At 44.0% G+C, this 16,628-nt stretch overlaps 1 protein-coding gene across 1 annotated transcript in view; it reads right to left on the bottom strand.

Moving 5' to 3' along the window:
* The window catches only part of LOC116442772 (catenin delta-2-like), a 307,484-nt gene extending 291,108 nt beyond the window's left edge, over positions 1 to 16,376 (bottom strand). Inside the window, 3 exon segments of the mRNA XM_032106243.1 lie at positions 669 to 1,236; positions 10,245 to 10,442; positions 16,362 to 16,376. Coding sequence (XP_031962134.1) covers positions 669 to 1,236; positions 10,245 to 10,442; positions 16,362 to 16,376 — 781 coding nt within the window.
* Positions 16,377 to 16,628: the final 252 nt, after the last annotated feature.

The following is a 16,628-nucleotide window of genomic DNA, read 5'->3' as shown; positions in this document are numbered from 1 at the left end:
CCCCTGAAGGATGCTCAGTTTAGCAGAGAGATGGTTTAGAGAACAGCGCACCAGTATCTCACTTGTAGGATCTGCTCAAAGTCTGCGTTTACAGAGACATTAAATCAGCTGTAACAGCCTGTTCCCCAAAGAGCACTCGGAGCCAAATCACCGCCACCTCTTACTAGGCACGACTTGGTACACCGGGAGTTCCCGCTAAGTAACCCCAAACTTGTCAAGTACGCCAGAGCCGCCCGTAAATCTGGGGAAGAGCGATTCCTTGCAAAAGGCTCAGAGGTTCTGATCGCGGCAGAGAAAGGATTCGCCATAGTAACAAACACCCCCACCCGCACCGCGGGTCACAGCGGGGAGCGCGGCGAGCCCCGCACCCCCCCGGCAGCACGCACACCTGCCCGGCGCCGGGAAGGCGGGACGAGCCGGGAGAACTCAGGTACTTTGCTCAAGCAGCGGCAGGCAGCCTCTCCGGGCACGACCCGGCACGAAACCCACCCGCAATTCTCCCGAATACCGTTCTTCTGTCAAACGCACCCCGCTCCCTCCCTCCCGTCCTCAGCCGGCGGGCCTGTCACCCCGCCTCTCGCCGTCCCTCGCCCCTCGCCGCCTCCCCTCCGCGCACCCCCGTCCCCCGCCGCAGCCGCGGACCCGAGGCGCTGCCGGCCGCTGTTTACCTGCGAGGGAGCCGGGTCTCTGCAGGGTGGCGGTGGCGTACAGCTCCTGGGAGTGCTTGCTGTACTGATCGGCAGCGTGAACCAGCCGCTTGGTAGGCGACAGGGTGGCGTAAGTGCCGATGGTGGAGCTTAACTGGTGGATAGGAGAGGAGGAAATGTTAGACTGGACGGTGGGCGGGGAGGTCACTCGGATGGGGGACGGCGACAGTCCCGCCGAGGAGACGACGATGTTGATGGGCGAGCTGGTGCTGTAGGACTTGGCCAGGCGGCTGGGGGACTGCTTCGGGGAGGAGAGGCGCTGCGCGGTGGCGTAGGCGGCGCCCTCGGCGGCGGAGCCGGCCCGCGGCAGCTTGGTGGGGGAGCCGCCGGGCTGGGCGGGCAGCGGGGAGCTCACCCGCTGCGCCGGCAGCGTGGAGCTGGCGTAGTAGAGCGCGGCGGCGTGCTGGGGCTCGGGCAGGTGGAAGGCGCTGCCATGGCTGGGCGCGAAGGGCTCCCGCGGCTGCGGGGCGGCGGGCGGCGGCGGCGGCTCCGGGCCGCCCGGGTGGGCGCCGCGGCCCCCCGGGCCCTGCTGCGGGAAGGAAAGGCAGAGGCGTCAGCGGCGGCGGGCGCCCGGCTCCCCCGGCCCTGCGCGGGGCGAGGGGGGGCCGCCGGCCGGAGCAGCCCCCCCGCACGCAGCCCACTCTCTGACCTCAAACCAGGCCGGCACCCGGAGCCTGCGGGATTACGGGAGCTGTTAATCTGCTAAAGGATTGCCGGCCTTTCAGGGAAAAACCAGCCGCTGGCTCGGGCCGAGAGGCGTCGAAACTCCTCCCGACGGCTGAAGCCAGCACCCGGCCGTGGGGCACAGCGCTCCCGGGCTCCGGCTCCGGACCGCGCTCACATGCCGGCCCCTAAAGCAGGCAGGGTTTAGCCCCGGCTCACTTAGATACATACATATACAGACATCTATACACCCGCGCCCCTTTATTCTGCATACATTAGAGAAGAGCGGCCGAAGCCACGGAAGGGCCTTTAACCGAGTAACTTTCCTAGGTTTCCAGCAATCTGTGTCCTTAGGAGGAGAGGCACCGCACCAAGAGTTCGCTGCCCCCTGCGGTCCCGACCTCGGTGAAGGGGCGGAGGCAGGGGAATCCCGGGCCGGTGCACGCCAAGCCCCGCTGGAAGCACGGAAAGCGGCCGCCTCGTACTCAGTTACGCGGCACGAAGGGGGCGGGGGGTACGGGAGGAGCTGCCGGGGCCGGGCGCTTCCCTGGGCCACATCCAGCGGAGAATCTGCATCGGGATGCAGGGAGCTCCCTGCACCGACCCGCTGGCCGCGGGCAAGGCAGCGCTGAGTTCCCTCTAAGACCGGTAATTGAGGGGGGCTGGGAAGAGGGAGCGAGAGAAAATCCTCGGGAGATGCTGCCTATGAGAAATTTCGGTTCGGTGTCTGAGCCGCTTCTGAAGCCGCAGAGGATGGAGCTCGCCTTCACACGCAGGCGGCTCCCCCTTTTTTTTTTTTTTATCGGGGATCTTAGGCTCAAGAGATCATCTGTGAGTCTAGTAACATTAAAATCCTCTCATAACTGTACCCCGCAGTGAGTGAGAGCTCAGCGCTCTGTTGGAAGATGCACTGTTGGATTCAGATACTTTTTTTTTTTTCTGGTTATGCAGGGGATTTACTTGAAACCTCAGAAACTGCTCCAGATCCTCGGAGTTGACAGCATAGTTTGAATCGGTCTGACCACTGCTTTGCCCAAACACACACACACCTCTCAGCTACTGATTTTCTTAGCCAGAAGAAGCTTTAAAATGTGAATAATGAATTTTGTGACTCAATTCGAAGAGGTGTTGTGAATGCCAAGAGCAGCATTGTTATACATTGAATAGCAATGTGGTTTTTCTGTAGCATCCTACAAAAAAACAAGTAGGCAAAAGCACCATGTTCCTGGTATGAAATTTGATTTATTTGCGCTAGGATATTCAATAAAGGATTTGGTCAGAAATTGAGGACAACATAACTAAGCGGAGCAAAAAATAAACAAGGTTCAAAATGCCAGAAATGTGTACTTCTTCCTAAGTACACCCACTGGAAATTTTTCTTCTTTTTTTTTTTTTCTACTTTTGGAGTCTGCCCCTCATCTTAAATGCTTTGTATCTGCGGGAAGAATATGTATTTTCCTGGACAGAGACAAGAAGAGAAGCTCCTTCTGTAGCTTTGCTCTCAGTTGTTAGTAGTGTGGAAGAAGCTACCAGCACTGACAGTGTTCTGGCTTCTCAAGAGGGCACTGCCAGACCCAAACCTCACTGGGTTTGGGAGGTTTTGCACCTCACAGAGCAATGGCTTTACACATAAATGAAATGGAAACTGTTCTCCTCTAGGTGCTCTGTACGGTGACTGCCAGGTGAGCAAGGGGCTCACAGATGCAAGTACCTGCTCTCTTTTGAGCTGGACTGTTCTGATTGCAGCAGTGAGTAACAAACACCACAGCTTCAAGTACAAGCCTTGAAATTTTCATAAACGGCCAACAAGCTCAAGTTGCTCATTTGAAAGGCTCCTCACAAAAACCAGGGAAGAAACTGATGGGAATATCAGTGAACTTTTAAAAACTACTTTCATGCTGAGCTACTTACCTTATATGCTCTAAACTGGAAAGAAGGACTAATCTGCATCTGACTGTCCAATAATGTATCTGACAGGAGTACAGTTTTCATTTTCCAGGTTTAGACTATATGGTAAAAACTTTTATAAAACAAAAACAGGCTGGCATGATTTAGGACAACATGCGCAGAGCAAACTTCGCACATAACAAAAGGTCATTCAAACCAGCTACATTATCAATTGATTTTACTTTTTGGACTGTTAAGTAGCATAGTAAAAATAATTTCATAATAAACACTTCCAAAATACAGTCTTCTGCAATGTTACCAGTGCACCAGTTACTTCTTCAACACACTGGTAATGCACTGGTAACTTTAACAGTTTGCTGTTGATCCTAAGGGTTTTTGGCAAGCACTGTCATCATGTATACAAAATTTATTTTTCTAATCTACTTCTACACTACTTCATGTGTCAAGGATTTAGAGTAATTAATTTCAAGTAAACCAGTATTATCCCATATTCCTAATAAATCTCTATAAAGCTGCAGGCAGTCTGCAAGCACTAATTCAAAAAAACCCCAAAAATCCTATTTCATGATCATTTGTTATAGGGAACAAGGTGTAGTGGTGGGACACAGTAATTAAATGCTTAATTAAAAATGCAGTATATAGCACTTCCTAAAAAGCTAAGCATTTGCTCTGTGTGAAGGAGAGAACTTCTGGATGAACAGATTGCAATGAAAACATTAGCATGCAGTATTTTCTAGGATGTGACTAATCTCAGACCTGTCTTAAATGTACCATGAGGTCTTCAGGTTTTTTCAAAGGGCCAAGCGTGCAGTAACGTTCTCCACTCATGTTTTCAGAGACAAAATGTGTTTTAGTTTCTTATTGTGTTTCTCCCTGTCTGTTGCTTAAGACAGACATAAAGACACGTCATTGTTCACCCTGCAATGTGACATACTTCATATGCAATAATGAAATACAATGGTATTTTCCCCTTATTTTTTCCATTTATCCATTATTTGTGTCAACCTGATAACAAAACTGTATTTAAGCTAATAAACTGAGAGCATATTTGCTTATCAGTAATTATACTCTAGCATCAACCTATTTCATAGATGTTAATAAAAATCAAGGACTTTCTTACTACAGCCCTATAAATATCTATTCCAAGACACAGGGGTTTAATTTCCCCGGCATCCCAAAGAAAAGTAGCCTTGCTTATTTGGATTCAATACACGGATTCTGGTATACCCTTTTTAGAAGCAGGAATGTGTGAAAAAAACCATGAGAACATTAATACAGCTAGAAAAATGTTTTCTTTCCCATTTAATGTTACTAGGAAGATAATTTTCTACTGATACAAAACTGTATCTTTAGAGCTTCATACAGAAAATTATTGAGGGTATCCAGTTAGGTTACAGGAAACTAGAGAACAGTCTAACTGTTGTTTGCCTGTTCATTCAAGCATTTAATGCCCTAAATTCCAGGAAATTTGGGGGATTTTTGGGGGGGGGTTGTTTGGTTGGTTTTGTGTAGGGCTTTTTGTTGTTGTTGTTTGTTGGGGTTTTTTTTTTGGTTTTTTACAATTCCGATTGAAAATTTAAACTGGAACTTTAAACCAAAACAAGATTAAATGAAAGACTTCAAGATAAGATTTCTGTTTTGTGGAGTAGAATTGAGAGGGGCAAATAACTGTGTTGACTTATTTATTCTGCATAAAATTTTTCAGGGATTAGTAATTACAAAATGGCTAGACAAGTGAAACTTTGGGGCCAGCTGCTAATTATGAATCAGTGTGTTGATTCTTGCAGATTGCTCCCAGAGATTTAAGTAAGTCTGCATGCCCATCGTAGGTCTGGATGAACTTTAGTTTAGCACTAAATGCCAGCACCAGTTTTCAGCTTGTTTTGCTCTCTGGATCTCTTTGCCCTTAAAATCTCATACAAGGCCACATCTAATGAATACTAACATAGTCATATACAGTACACTGAGGTCCATGAGGAGACCATTTCTCGATTGCAGGGAGGATTTTCCAACTGTATGCTCAAGTTGTGTGGAAAACCTCCCTCCAGGCCACTATGGCTTTTAAATATTGGTGTGTGTTGGTAGCTTTCTGCAGAAAACTTGATCATCCTTATTAGGGCTTTCTAGAGACACTCCAAGGGTACAGGTCTATTTCACAATCTCAGTGATACTCTGAGCTTTTTCAGAGACTGCAAGACTTGCCAGTCTGTTGAGGGCGACTTTTTTTTCTGTCAGCCCAAAGAACCTTCCATAAGGCTTCACTCAAGGCATCACTCTGCAGTGGTCTGATGCCTCTATCAACACTCTTAGAAAGGGCAGAAGAAGGCATGGAAATTGCTTAACATCTTTAGTCTTGGGATGCGCACTTCAGTCTTTGGGTAGGACCTTTCTTCTTTCTTCTGCAAGACTGCTTTAATGTCATTTGTAAGTTCTGACTAGGAAGATGCTACCTATGTTCAAGTGCTCTTATACAATAACAGATGCCAGACTATACCTCTGGATCCCTCAAATGTGTCCTATTTCACCTCTTTCTCCTGATTTTGTTCCATTGTTCCATTCCAAAATTCTAGCACTATTAGGAAAATTTGTCAACCTACCTGATGCTACTCTCAAAGGTCATACATATAGATGAAGGTAGGTAATTGCAGTCTTCTACATCCACAAACCAAATTGTGTGAGATCTTTTCAGAGGGTCCAAGGATGGTCCATCTCAGGTTTTAAAGCAGCAATGAAAGCTACAGTCCTCATGCAGAATCAAAGCAGCATTGCAGATCTCCGTTGCCATCATCTCTAGTAATGATTTGTTCTCTGAGTGCCGTAATGAGTAATCTGTCTTAAGATTTCATCTTGTTTCCTTTATGACAGAAAAATTCTTTCATTCATATTTGGAATCTGGTTTTAAACACATCATCATCGGCCATACCCTACCTGATGGGAAATCCTTATTTTAGCTTTTGTCTGGGTAGATTATCAAGCAGCCAATTGTGGCCAGTATACGGTTTCTGCCTGACAACCCATTCTAGCACTCATCTGCTAGTGAGGTGTGGTGGTCTGATGAATGACAAACTTATGACTTGTTTATAGGAAAAAGGAGACAGGTTAGAATACTAACTGTTAAATGGTTTTTCAAGACTTTTTAATCATCTTTACTTTCCATCTACTTTTTGACTTTTAGGGTTTTCCAATTCTGGGCCAGCTTACTCAGTCCAGAAGCATCAGGTGCACAGGATAATACACAGTAGGGATTTACCTGTGTTGCTGCCACAGCCTCTGAAAAGACTGCAGCATTACCAACAGCTAAACAAGTCCTCATCCAGAATGTAAACCTTCTTTCCTGTCCTGTTGTGAACACATGGCAGAGTATGTGGAAAGCCACTCTTTGTAGTACCTGCTATGCTTTATACTCCTATGGTATCTCTGCAACGTAAGATTTACTGCAACATTCTCAAGGTTGCAGTAAACTTGGTTATTCATAAATTATATTGTTCAAATAGATTTATTTTTGAGCAACTCATCTACAAAATCTGCTCTTTTTTGTTTTGGTTTGTTTTTTTTTTTTTTTTGTAATAGAAGTCAGACTCTTCACAAATAAAGTTCATTGATTAATGAAAGATATTTCAGCATCTGGACACTGAGTTTGAAAAGCTGTTTTCAGTGGGGAAGCAGAGTAATACCCTGACAGACGAGCAGTTTTTGCTAAGAAATCCTATCCCAGTAGTATTTAGAAGATAAAAGTTTTGTGTTCTAAAGTAGTCAAAGCACTGGAAAAACTCTGTGATCTATAATGAACTCCACCAAATTGACAAAAATGTTAGATTGCACTTTGCAGCACTATACAGGAAGTCCCAAGACTAATTAGTTTCTCTTTTTTATACAATTGCATTTTCACAAATTGTTCTTGCTGTCACAGCTGGCCTTGGGACTATTTACATTTTTTTTGCAAGCATTTGGACTATCATTCATGTTGAGAGATAGCTATATTCCTTGCAAACAAATACCAAAGGAAATTATCACAATCTGAGAAGCTTCAGTTCCTGAGGCTTATTTTAATTATAATAGGTATAGCAAAACAATTCTCAGGCTTGACTTCTTTTTCCCTGTAATTGTGGGATCAGCAATGGTCATATTCAGAATTTTTTAATTTTGACTTTTGAATTTTCCTCTTCCTGTTTACTTCTTTTAAAACCTCTTTTATGTGATTTTAATTGTATTAATTCTTAGTTTATATGTCAGTTTCTTAATATTTTCAAAATATATTTTAATTCATCTGAAGTTGTCAGGCATCCTCTGCAGGATCATGGTGTGAAAAATTATTAAGTTCTCTGAATTATTTTCCTGCAGGAATATCTACCCTACAACATGGAGGAAAGTAAAAAGAAAATCTTATTTTCTGTCCTCTCATACCAAGAAAAACAAAGGATAGGAAATGCTGCTGTACTAACTTACTAATTACCTTTCTGAAGGAAACCAGTTCTCTCTGAAGTTGATGGTTCATGAGAGCTTCTCAGATCTAACCAATGTCTGTCTGCTCAGTGTAGCTTCAATGAAAAAAATTAGATCATTAATTTTTTGCCCTCCATGAATTCATCTTTTTCTATCAATGAGTATAATAAAATTTATATTAAGAATATATTTGTTTCTAACCTCTACAAATCTGCACGATTTTCATTCCTGCCTTTTTTAAGAAATACATTCTTTCTCCTTCCCCTCTCACTTCTACTTTGTTTTTGTTTCCGTTACTCTCATAACCTGCTCCCTTTCCATCATCTTACTTTTCCCAGCCTCCTTAAAGACTGCATCCCAGTCTTTCAGGCTGACTCCCAGGGTATGATGCTTTTCAAAAAGCATAGCTCCAGATGACACTATTTTCCACAAGATTAACCTGGAGAAACTGGCAGCCCATGGCATGGCTGGGTGTACTATTTACTAGGTAAAAACCTGACTGGATGACCAGGCCTAGAGAGTGGTGGTGAAAGGTGCTGCATCCAGCTGGTGGCCTGTCACAAGTGGAATTCCTCAGGGATCTGTGTTGTTTAATATCTTTATCAATGATCTGGACTAGGGGGTAGAGTGCACCCTCCAAGAGTTTGCAGATAAAACCACGTTGGCTGAGAGTGTTGATCTGCTGGAGGGTAGGCAGGCTCTGCAGAAGGATCTGGACAGGCTGGATGGATGTGCCAAGGGCAGTTGTATGACATGGAACAAGGTGAAGTGCTGGGTCCTGCACTTTGGCCACAACAGCCTCATGCAGCTTTACAGGTTGGGGACAGAGTGGCTGGAAAGCTGCCCAGCAGAAAAGGACCTGAGGGTACTGGTTGACAGCTGGCTGAACATGAGCCAGCTGTGCCCAGGTGGCCAAGAAGGCCAAGGGCATCCTGATCTGTATGGGCAATAGTGTAGCCAGCAGGACCAGGGCAGTGATTGTCCCTCTGTACTCGACACTGGTGAGGCCGCACCTCGAATCCTCTGTTCAGTTTTGGGTCTCTCAGTGCAAGGAAGACATTGAGGTGCTGGAGCAAGACCAGAAAAGGGCAGCAGAGCTGGTGAAGGGTCTGGAGCACAAGTCCTGTGAGGAACAGCTGAGGGAGCTGGGGTTGTTGAGCCTGCAGAAAGGGAGGCTCAGGGGAGACCTTATCACTCTCTACAATTGCCTGAAAGGAGGTTGCAGCCAGGTGAGCGTCAGCCTCTTCACTGAGGCAACCAACAACAGGACAAGAGGAAATGGCCTCAGGCAGCATCAGGTGAGGTTCAGGTTGGACATCAGGAAGAATTTTTTCACTGAAAGGGTAGTCAAGTCGCCATCCCTGAGGGTATTTAGAAGACATGGAGATGTGGCACATGGGGGCATGATTTGCTGATGGCCAGTGCTGGGTTAATGTTTGGATTCCGTTCTTAGAGGTCTTCTTCAATGTAAAAGATTCTATAAAAAAAAAAATGTACCTACCCAATTTGAAATTTAATTTAACTGTGCTTTATTTCATTTTTCAGTCTTAGAGGATAGGGAGCTTTTGTGAGCAAATTGAGAGAATAGAATATCGTATGTCTCTCAGTATCCCACAAACCATGCAATGACTATAATACTTGAACTCTCTTAGCAATTTAAGGCTTAAATAACTACTGTCTTCTACAGAATCCCGAACTGCAAAATGTCCTGGTGTCACACTGAGATGATCTCCTTTGCTGGGATGGTTAGCATCTAAACAGAGAAAATAACCTGTGCTGACCAACACAACCCAGTCAGACTTTGTTTATGTACAGAGATGTACATGAATTCTTCTTGAAATTTTTGTCTAAACTGAAGCTTAACTTTCTACTGAGAGGCTTTGAAGTCACAGTGAAAAGCAGAGAAGGTAAGAAGGTTACATGTCAGAGCCAGGAGGAACCGTTCAGACAGGATTTACAAAGTTTTCATGAGTATCTGAGACAATCTTTCAAAATGTTTCAAATGTAGAGGCGACTGTCTCATAAACTGCTTGTGCTACAATATGTGGTGAAAAAAATGCTTCTTACACTTGAGATTAGGCCCTAGCACCATGTGATGCATGGTATCCCAAGCAGGTTTCACTCCTGGTGTCAAGCCTGGCTTTGTTTTTGTCTTCTGGCACTTACTGCTTTCAGTCATGTGCTGAGACCAATGCTGGCAGGTCCTAGACGTTAGGATGGACTCCTAATCAGCACAGTCACAGAAATTTGCTTTGAAAATTAAATGCTTGAACATGCTACTACCAAAATATATATGCAAACAACTAAGTAAATCTGGCATGCAGATCTCCTTTCTAATCAGGATTACTTTATTACTATGCAAGTCAACCCACCAGAGATTTACAAAAATCAAGATGGTAACCACCCTGCTGCAGGTGTGTTGAACGAGATAGAAAGTAAAGGCAGAAATTCAGGTGGGGGCAAGCACTGAACACCTCTTTCCTGGGAGCTGCTCCACACAATTTCATTGCTTAGGACACGTACCTGGCTGTAGCTCTGGATGGCACCTCTGGCCTGACTGCTGCGGGAGGGGAGCTGGGCAGATGCTGTTTCACCCAGGGCAAGGGTCTGGTTGCTGTGGTAGCTGGCTGAGTACTGGAAAGATCCTTCAGGTTTGGAATTGAGCTGGAGCGCACTCTGGGAGAGGAGGCTGGGCCCTGTGGGGACAGGATTTGAGAGCAGTCAGAAAATTTCAGTGAAAGAGCATGCCTGTATTATCTGTCAAGTGAGCCTTGAAATTATCAGATGTATGTGGCTTCAGATTTTCAGAATTTGACTTTTCAGTAATAAAAATACACACATTACTTTGCTTCTTTTCCACTCAGTCATCACGTTCACGCAACAGACCACATTGCTTTCTTTGCAAGAAATGTATGGTTTTGACCGGTGAAGAAATTCTATGCCTGAACAAATCCAACCATACTATTTGATAAAGAACTCCTGCTTTTCAACTCAGAATAGTTGATGAGGGTTTTTTCTCCCCTAAGAATAAGCCTTGTTTATTTCACTTAATTATATCCAGTCGTTTTGCCTGGGAAATGCTAACTTGTCCTTCCCTGAGCCCCTAGCACATTAGATCTATTGATTACTGCCACTGTCCTGTACACATGGTGATGTAATACTTTGGTGCCTGTAGGGATGGATGGCAGCCTTTAAAATATTAATTGTTCTTCTCATCATGCAGGACACACCCTGATCTCAACGCATCTTTGACGACTATTTTGTCAGCTATCTTATCTTACCCACCACAGCACTGCACAGAGGAGAGCCAAGTACAGGCAGTGAGCCTAAACTGGGGCTGCCAGACTGAAGGGCACGTCAGGACCATGAACACTGGCACCTTCCACAGTTATTTAGTAGTTCTGTGAAACTAAAACATGTTTTAATATTCATTAGGTTCACATACAAGTGATTTAGCTTACCACATGCACATAGCAGATTTCCCAATTTTTATCCTGAGACCATATATCAGACAGGGAACAGTCTGTTTCCACACAAGGAATCAAGTGCACATGCAGCAAGTTTGCAGACGACACCAAGCTGAGTGGTGCAGTTGACACACCTGAAGGATGGGATGCCATCCAGAGGGACCTGGACAAGCTTGAGAAGTGGGTGCATGGCAATCTCATGAGGTTTAACAAGACCAAGTGCAAGGTGCTGCTCCTAGGTTGGGGCAACCCCCAGAACCAACACACGCTGGGGGATGAACAAATCAGAGCAGCCCTGCCCAGAAGGACATGGGGGTGCTGGGGGATGAGAGGCTGGACATGACCCAGCACTGTGCACTCACAGCCCAGAAAGCCAAAAGTGTGCTGGGCTGCATCCAAAGCAGCGTGGGCAGCAGGGTGAGGGAGGGGATTCTGCCCCTCTGCTCTGCTCTGGTGAGACCCCACCTGCAGTGCTGCATCAGCTCTGGGCTCCCAGCACAGGAAAAACATCTGTTGGAGCAAGTCCAGAGGAAGCCACTAAGTTAGATGGAACACCTCCCCTATGATGAAAGGCTAAGAGAATTGGGATTGTTCAATCTGGAAAAGTAAAGGCTTTAGGGTGATCTAATTGTGGCCTTCCAGTACCTGAAGGGATCCTACAAGAAAGATGGAGAGAGACTTTTTATAAGGGCATGAAGTGACAGCACAATGGCTTCACACTGGCAGAGCAGTTTTAGATTAGCTATTGGGAAGAAATTCTTCCCTGTGGTGGTGAGGCAATGGCACAGGTTGCCCAAAGAAGCTGTGGATAACCCATCCCTGGAAGTGTTCAAGGCCAGGTGGCATGGAGCCCTGAGCAACCTGGTCTAGTTGAAGATGCCCCTATCCACAGCTGGGGGGTTGGAACTAGATGATCTCAAAGGTCCTTTCTGACCCAAACGATTCTGGGATTATATGATTCTATGATACATGAAGAGCTACATTAAAATACACACTTAATCCTTTCTCTGTCTTCATTGATTTTAGTCTCTTTTAGTGTCTGGGCCCAGACACTAAAGTGAAATACAAGAGGAGGAAAAAGGGTTATACCTTGGCCATTGCATGGGTTACCTTCAACCCAAAAGCTACCATCTATAACACACTCAGTGGCTCCACAGGGATGACAGGTTCATCTTCTGGTTAGCACTAACAAGCTCACGAGAGCACAGAAGGTGACACGAACCTTACAAGATGTGAAATGATTATGGTGATTTTGCTCCCACAGAACATGCGATCAGTTCAGTTTTAAACAGACTCACAATGGAAAAATTCCAATGAATTTACCAGAAATAACTTCTAGTACATTCCTGATACAAAGGCAGTTTTTATGACCTTTAAGTCTTTGCTATGAGGATATAAAGCTGTTCCAAAAAGATTTCCACTTAGAAAATGTGCAAACAACCCCACCCCCGAATTACATGGAGAGTATTTTTTCCTCTAGCCTATTTCTCAGAAATGGCAGAAGCATTATAACTGCTATTTTCCAAAATCCGACCTGAACCGCTCATATTATAAACAAATCGTAGTAGGCTATGTAAAGAGGAAGTGTTTGCATCTAAATGTAGACTGGGATTTTGACACTGTTTTACATATCAACACAATTTATACTGCAAAATCAACTGCATTCATCAGAACATTCGAGATACAGGAGGAATTTAGAATGTATGTTCTGGTCCCTGTATTTCCTTACAAGTACAGAAGGAGGTGGAGCTCCATGTATGCTGTGAGGCTAGTAAAAATGTATCACATCCACAGGAGAGCTGAATTTAATCCTCTATGGGTGCTTATAAATCCAGCCTTTGGTACTTTCCATTCCCTGGCTCTGCAAATAGGGTTTACTTAGCATTTTCCATTTAACTGGTTTTATTGCAAAATTTCTTCTTTAATGAAAGAAATACTTTGACAATTTTTTTTTTGAGAGCGTAAAGAAAATACATGCTTAGTTTTAAAAAGATCTGTAGGGTTTATTTCAATCTTTTGAATTCTGAATTTTCACTGAGAATTTGTCCGTGATCAAGTGATGAACAAGATAAAGTTCAGAAATTTCACAAAAGCGTAACTTTCCCATGAGAAGCAAAGAAAGCAGTTTTTGTGCATGACAGTGTTTGTACTCATTCTGAAAGTAATTATGCTGTGACATTTCTAAAGCTTAAATAATGATTAAACTATCACATGCTATGAACGCAATATGTTTAAATTTTCATTGCATCTGGCTTTCAAATGCTGCTTTCATATTACTGTGGCTCACTAGGGGATTTACATCACCAGCTAGAAACACATACATGGGTTCCCTGCACCAGTTAGTTTAAACACTTCCATGCACTTAAAGAAACTTACCCAACCCTTTGAAAAAAAGAATTTTAAAAGTTTGGCACTCGTAGTTTAACGTGCACTAAAATATTGGTTTTGTTTAGCAGTTTTTGTTTTGTACCTTAACAAGTAGTGATGAACAACTAAAATATACGTACATTTCAATAATTACAAATTAATTTGAGAGAGACAGCCCAATAGATTTTTTAAATAAGCCTAGGATTTTAAATAATCCCAAGGAACTGTAGAATAGAGTAGTGGCTGTTCACCTGTAAATAACAAAATCTAAACTAAGCATACAAACTAGAAGATACATTTGAGATCAATCAATGTGACCATGAAAAACACAAGTTCCTTTTTCAGGACTTAGGGACTACAAGCAGTCCTGCCTTGTCTGATAGGGAATAGATGGATTGCTTTTCTCATTGACATTCTTGAGATTTCAATCTGAAGGTAAGTCCAGACCTTCTGAAGAGCCTGCAGCTCATTCAGAAGAGAAGTTTGTTTGTGTCCTTCTGTACGCTGATGGCTCTTGACAATAATCTACCATTTCTTAGAGGTTAGAATTTAAACTCTGTTGTGGTGGTATAAGAAAGCATTCACACAACTATTTTTCATTTGCTTTCAGGAGAGTTAAGGCAGCTGGAAATTCTCTATTTTCAGCTAGGCACTGGAAATCACTAGTTAACTGCTAGCACAATTCCGTCTTAGTTGTTCCCTTAATGAAACATAATTACTACAATTGTTCAATTTAAAACCAATGCTTCGGGCTTCATAAGATTTAGGATAGCAGATATCGATGATCTGTAGTATTGCTTTAAAAATTTGTACTATGTTTTGTTTCTATTTGAGGGTATGGGGAAGATATAAATACCTGTTCTCCCTTATGTTTTTCACCACCACACCAAAAAAAAAAATTTTCCTTGTGAAAGAATATTGATGTTGCATTATTCACAGTTGATAGTACCCATTTTTCACTGATTGTTTGTGCCACTCTCCTCCCGTATTAAAACAGTAGAGGAAAGAGTCAAAATTCAGGAAACTAAGTCAGAGCCATCACCACTGAGCAAGAAACACCACTGTGGACTTACTTCAAACGATGGAGCAGGGTAATCAACTCTTTAACTTGTCTCCAGTTTGGAGGACAGGTACTGCAGACAATACCTTCCTCTTCCTTTTAACCTTGAGCAGAGCAGGGTGCAAGGCTCCCTGCTTTGCTCACCTTGGCCTCTGTAACCCATCTCAGAAAGGAGCTGGAAGGAGAGGGAGAGGGTGGTATCTTGCTTGGGACACAAAGTGCACTTAAGCGAGGGAAAGCTGCTGGAGCACAGAGAAGACCAGGCAAGAAGAGAGCAGATGGAGATGGAGGACATGCTTACATCAGGGAGCCAACCCACAACGAAACTTCAGAGGTGATGGAGAGCAGAGGACTTCTCTAGGAATCAGAGAAGGGAAACAGGAATTTCTTTTGTGGTTTGCAGAACCAGATGCTGGCAGGCCTGACAGGGTTAGAGGAAAATGAGTCTCCCATTCAGGCAGTGAGGGGAGGGGGTTCTTGTGAAGCCCTTTCCTTTAGTTTATATTATCCCCCCTCCCTTACTGGCGGTTATGCTGGCTATTAGATGGTTATTATTTTTTTATTTCAAAACTTCCTAGTTTAAGAGATGTGGAGGACCTTACTTCAAGCCAAATGGGGAAGAGGAGCAGAGGCAGTGCTCTCTTATTTAAAAGAGCAGCACTGAAGCCCACACTTGCCATCTTCTTGCCACACGGAATCAACAAAACAAGCACAGCCTGACATTACCAGGCTGATTCGTGGCATTGAGAACATTGCATGTGGCCATCAGTGTAACCTGGTGAGCTACAGGCTCCATACAAACCACAGCAGAGCACAGCCTCCACAGCATCTACCTGCTTCTGCCAAGGGGAAGCCTGGGGAAGTAGGAGGCCAAGGTTGCAAGGTGAGCCCCACGGCACAGCTGAGGCTGTGCTGTGCCCCCTGGCCTGTGAGGGACAGGGATCTGCACTGGCAGGATTCCTCCAGGCGCCACTGCTTTTCCTTCTGAAAATCCAACAATGGTGCAGTAAGGTGTGGTGTAGCTATTTAAAAACCAAACTAAGGAAGCAAGTGGTCTTAAATGAGAGACTATTATTAATTCAAGGACAGCACAGTAACAGTTGATAACGGGAAACAAAGTGACACAAAGAATCCAGGCTACTATAACCATTCATGGCTGGGTCAAAAATGAGGGAAAAAAAAAAGAAATTATGAAAACATTTGTCTTTTTTATTTTCAAGAGCAATATATTTTTTGGAAATAAAATATTTTGCCTGTCATTTCTGGTCTCTTCAGACCCTCTCCTCTTCCTTCTTACGTCATTCAGGGTAAAAAACCAACAACCAAACAAAGGGAAAAAAATCACAACCTAAAAATGTAATTTTTAATTACATTTTAAAATAAATTATTCTTGAATAGCAAGTGTTTGCAAGCAGAAATATTTCAAATGGCAGAACAGAGAAATATTAGGATTCTTCCGAGTACCTGTATACACTGTTCTAGCTAAAAAAACCCAAACCAAACCAAACCAAAACCAACAAAGACCAAAGCGCACCAATGCAGTACTGAATTTTGATTCAATGAACAGTCATTAATGCTGACTGAGGCTTCAGTGAGAGATTACCAAAAATATTCATCAGCAGCAACAGTAGTTGAAAAGACAGGAATCTTGTTTGGGAATCAGAGCTGGTGAGTCATCAGACGTTTTCTTCCCTTCCTCCTGAGGGCAAGAACTTGTCTAGTAACCACACAAGTGGCAGAGCTCACCTGAATCATACCCATGGTGGTCATAAGCAGAAGAGTATCTCACATAAGAAAGCCAGTAGGAACTTGGGCTCCAAGGACTTTACCAGTGTCAGAAGTTAAGCAGTTTTCGAAGTGCTGAGAGACTGGTTCAGTACACTGACACTGATCAGATGGGGGGCAAAGAAGCACATCCTATTAAATTTGTAATATTACCAGATCATGAGTGAGGTTTCAAAAACAAACACATGATAGAATCATAGAATTGTTAAGGTTGAAAAAGACCTCCAG

The sequence above is a fragment of the Corvus moneduloides genome, chromosome 1 (assembly GCF_009650955.1).
Source record: "Corvus moneduloides isolate bCorMon1 chromosome 1, bCorMon1.pri, whole genome shotgun sequence".
Taxonomy (NCBI): Eukaryota; Metazoa; Chordata; class Aves; order Passeriformes; family Corvidae; genus Corvus; species Corvus moneduloides.
The sequence above is the reverse complement of the archived record's forward strand: the minus strand, read 5'-3'. Positions and strand labels throughout refer to the sequence as shown.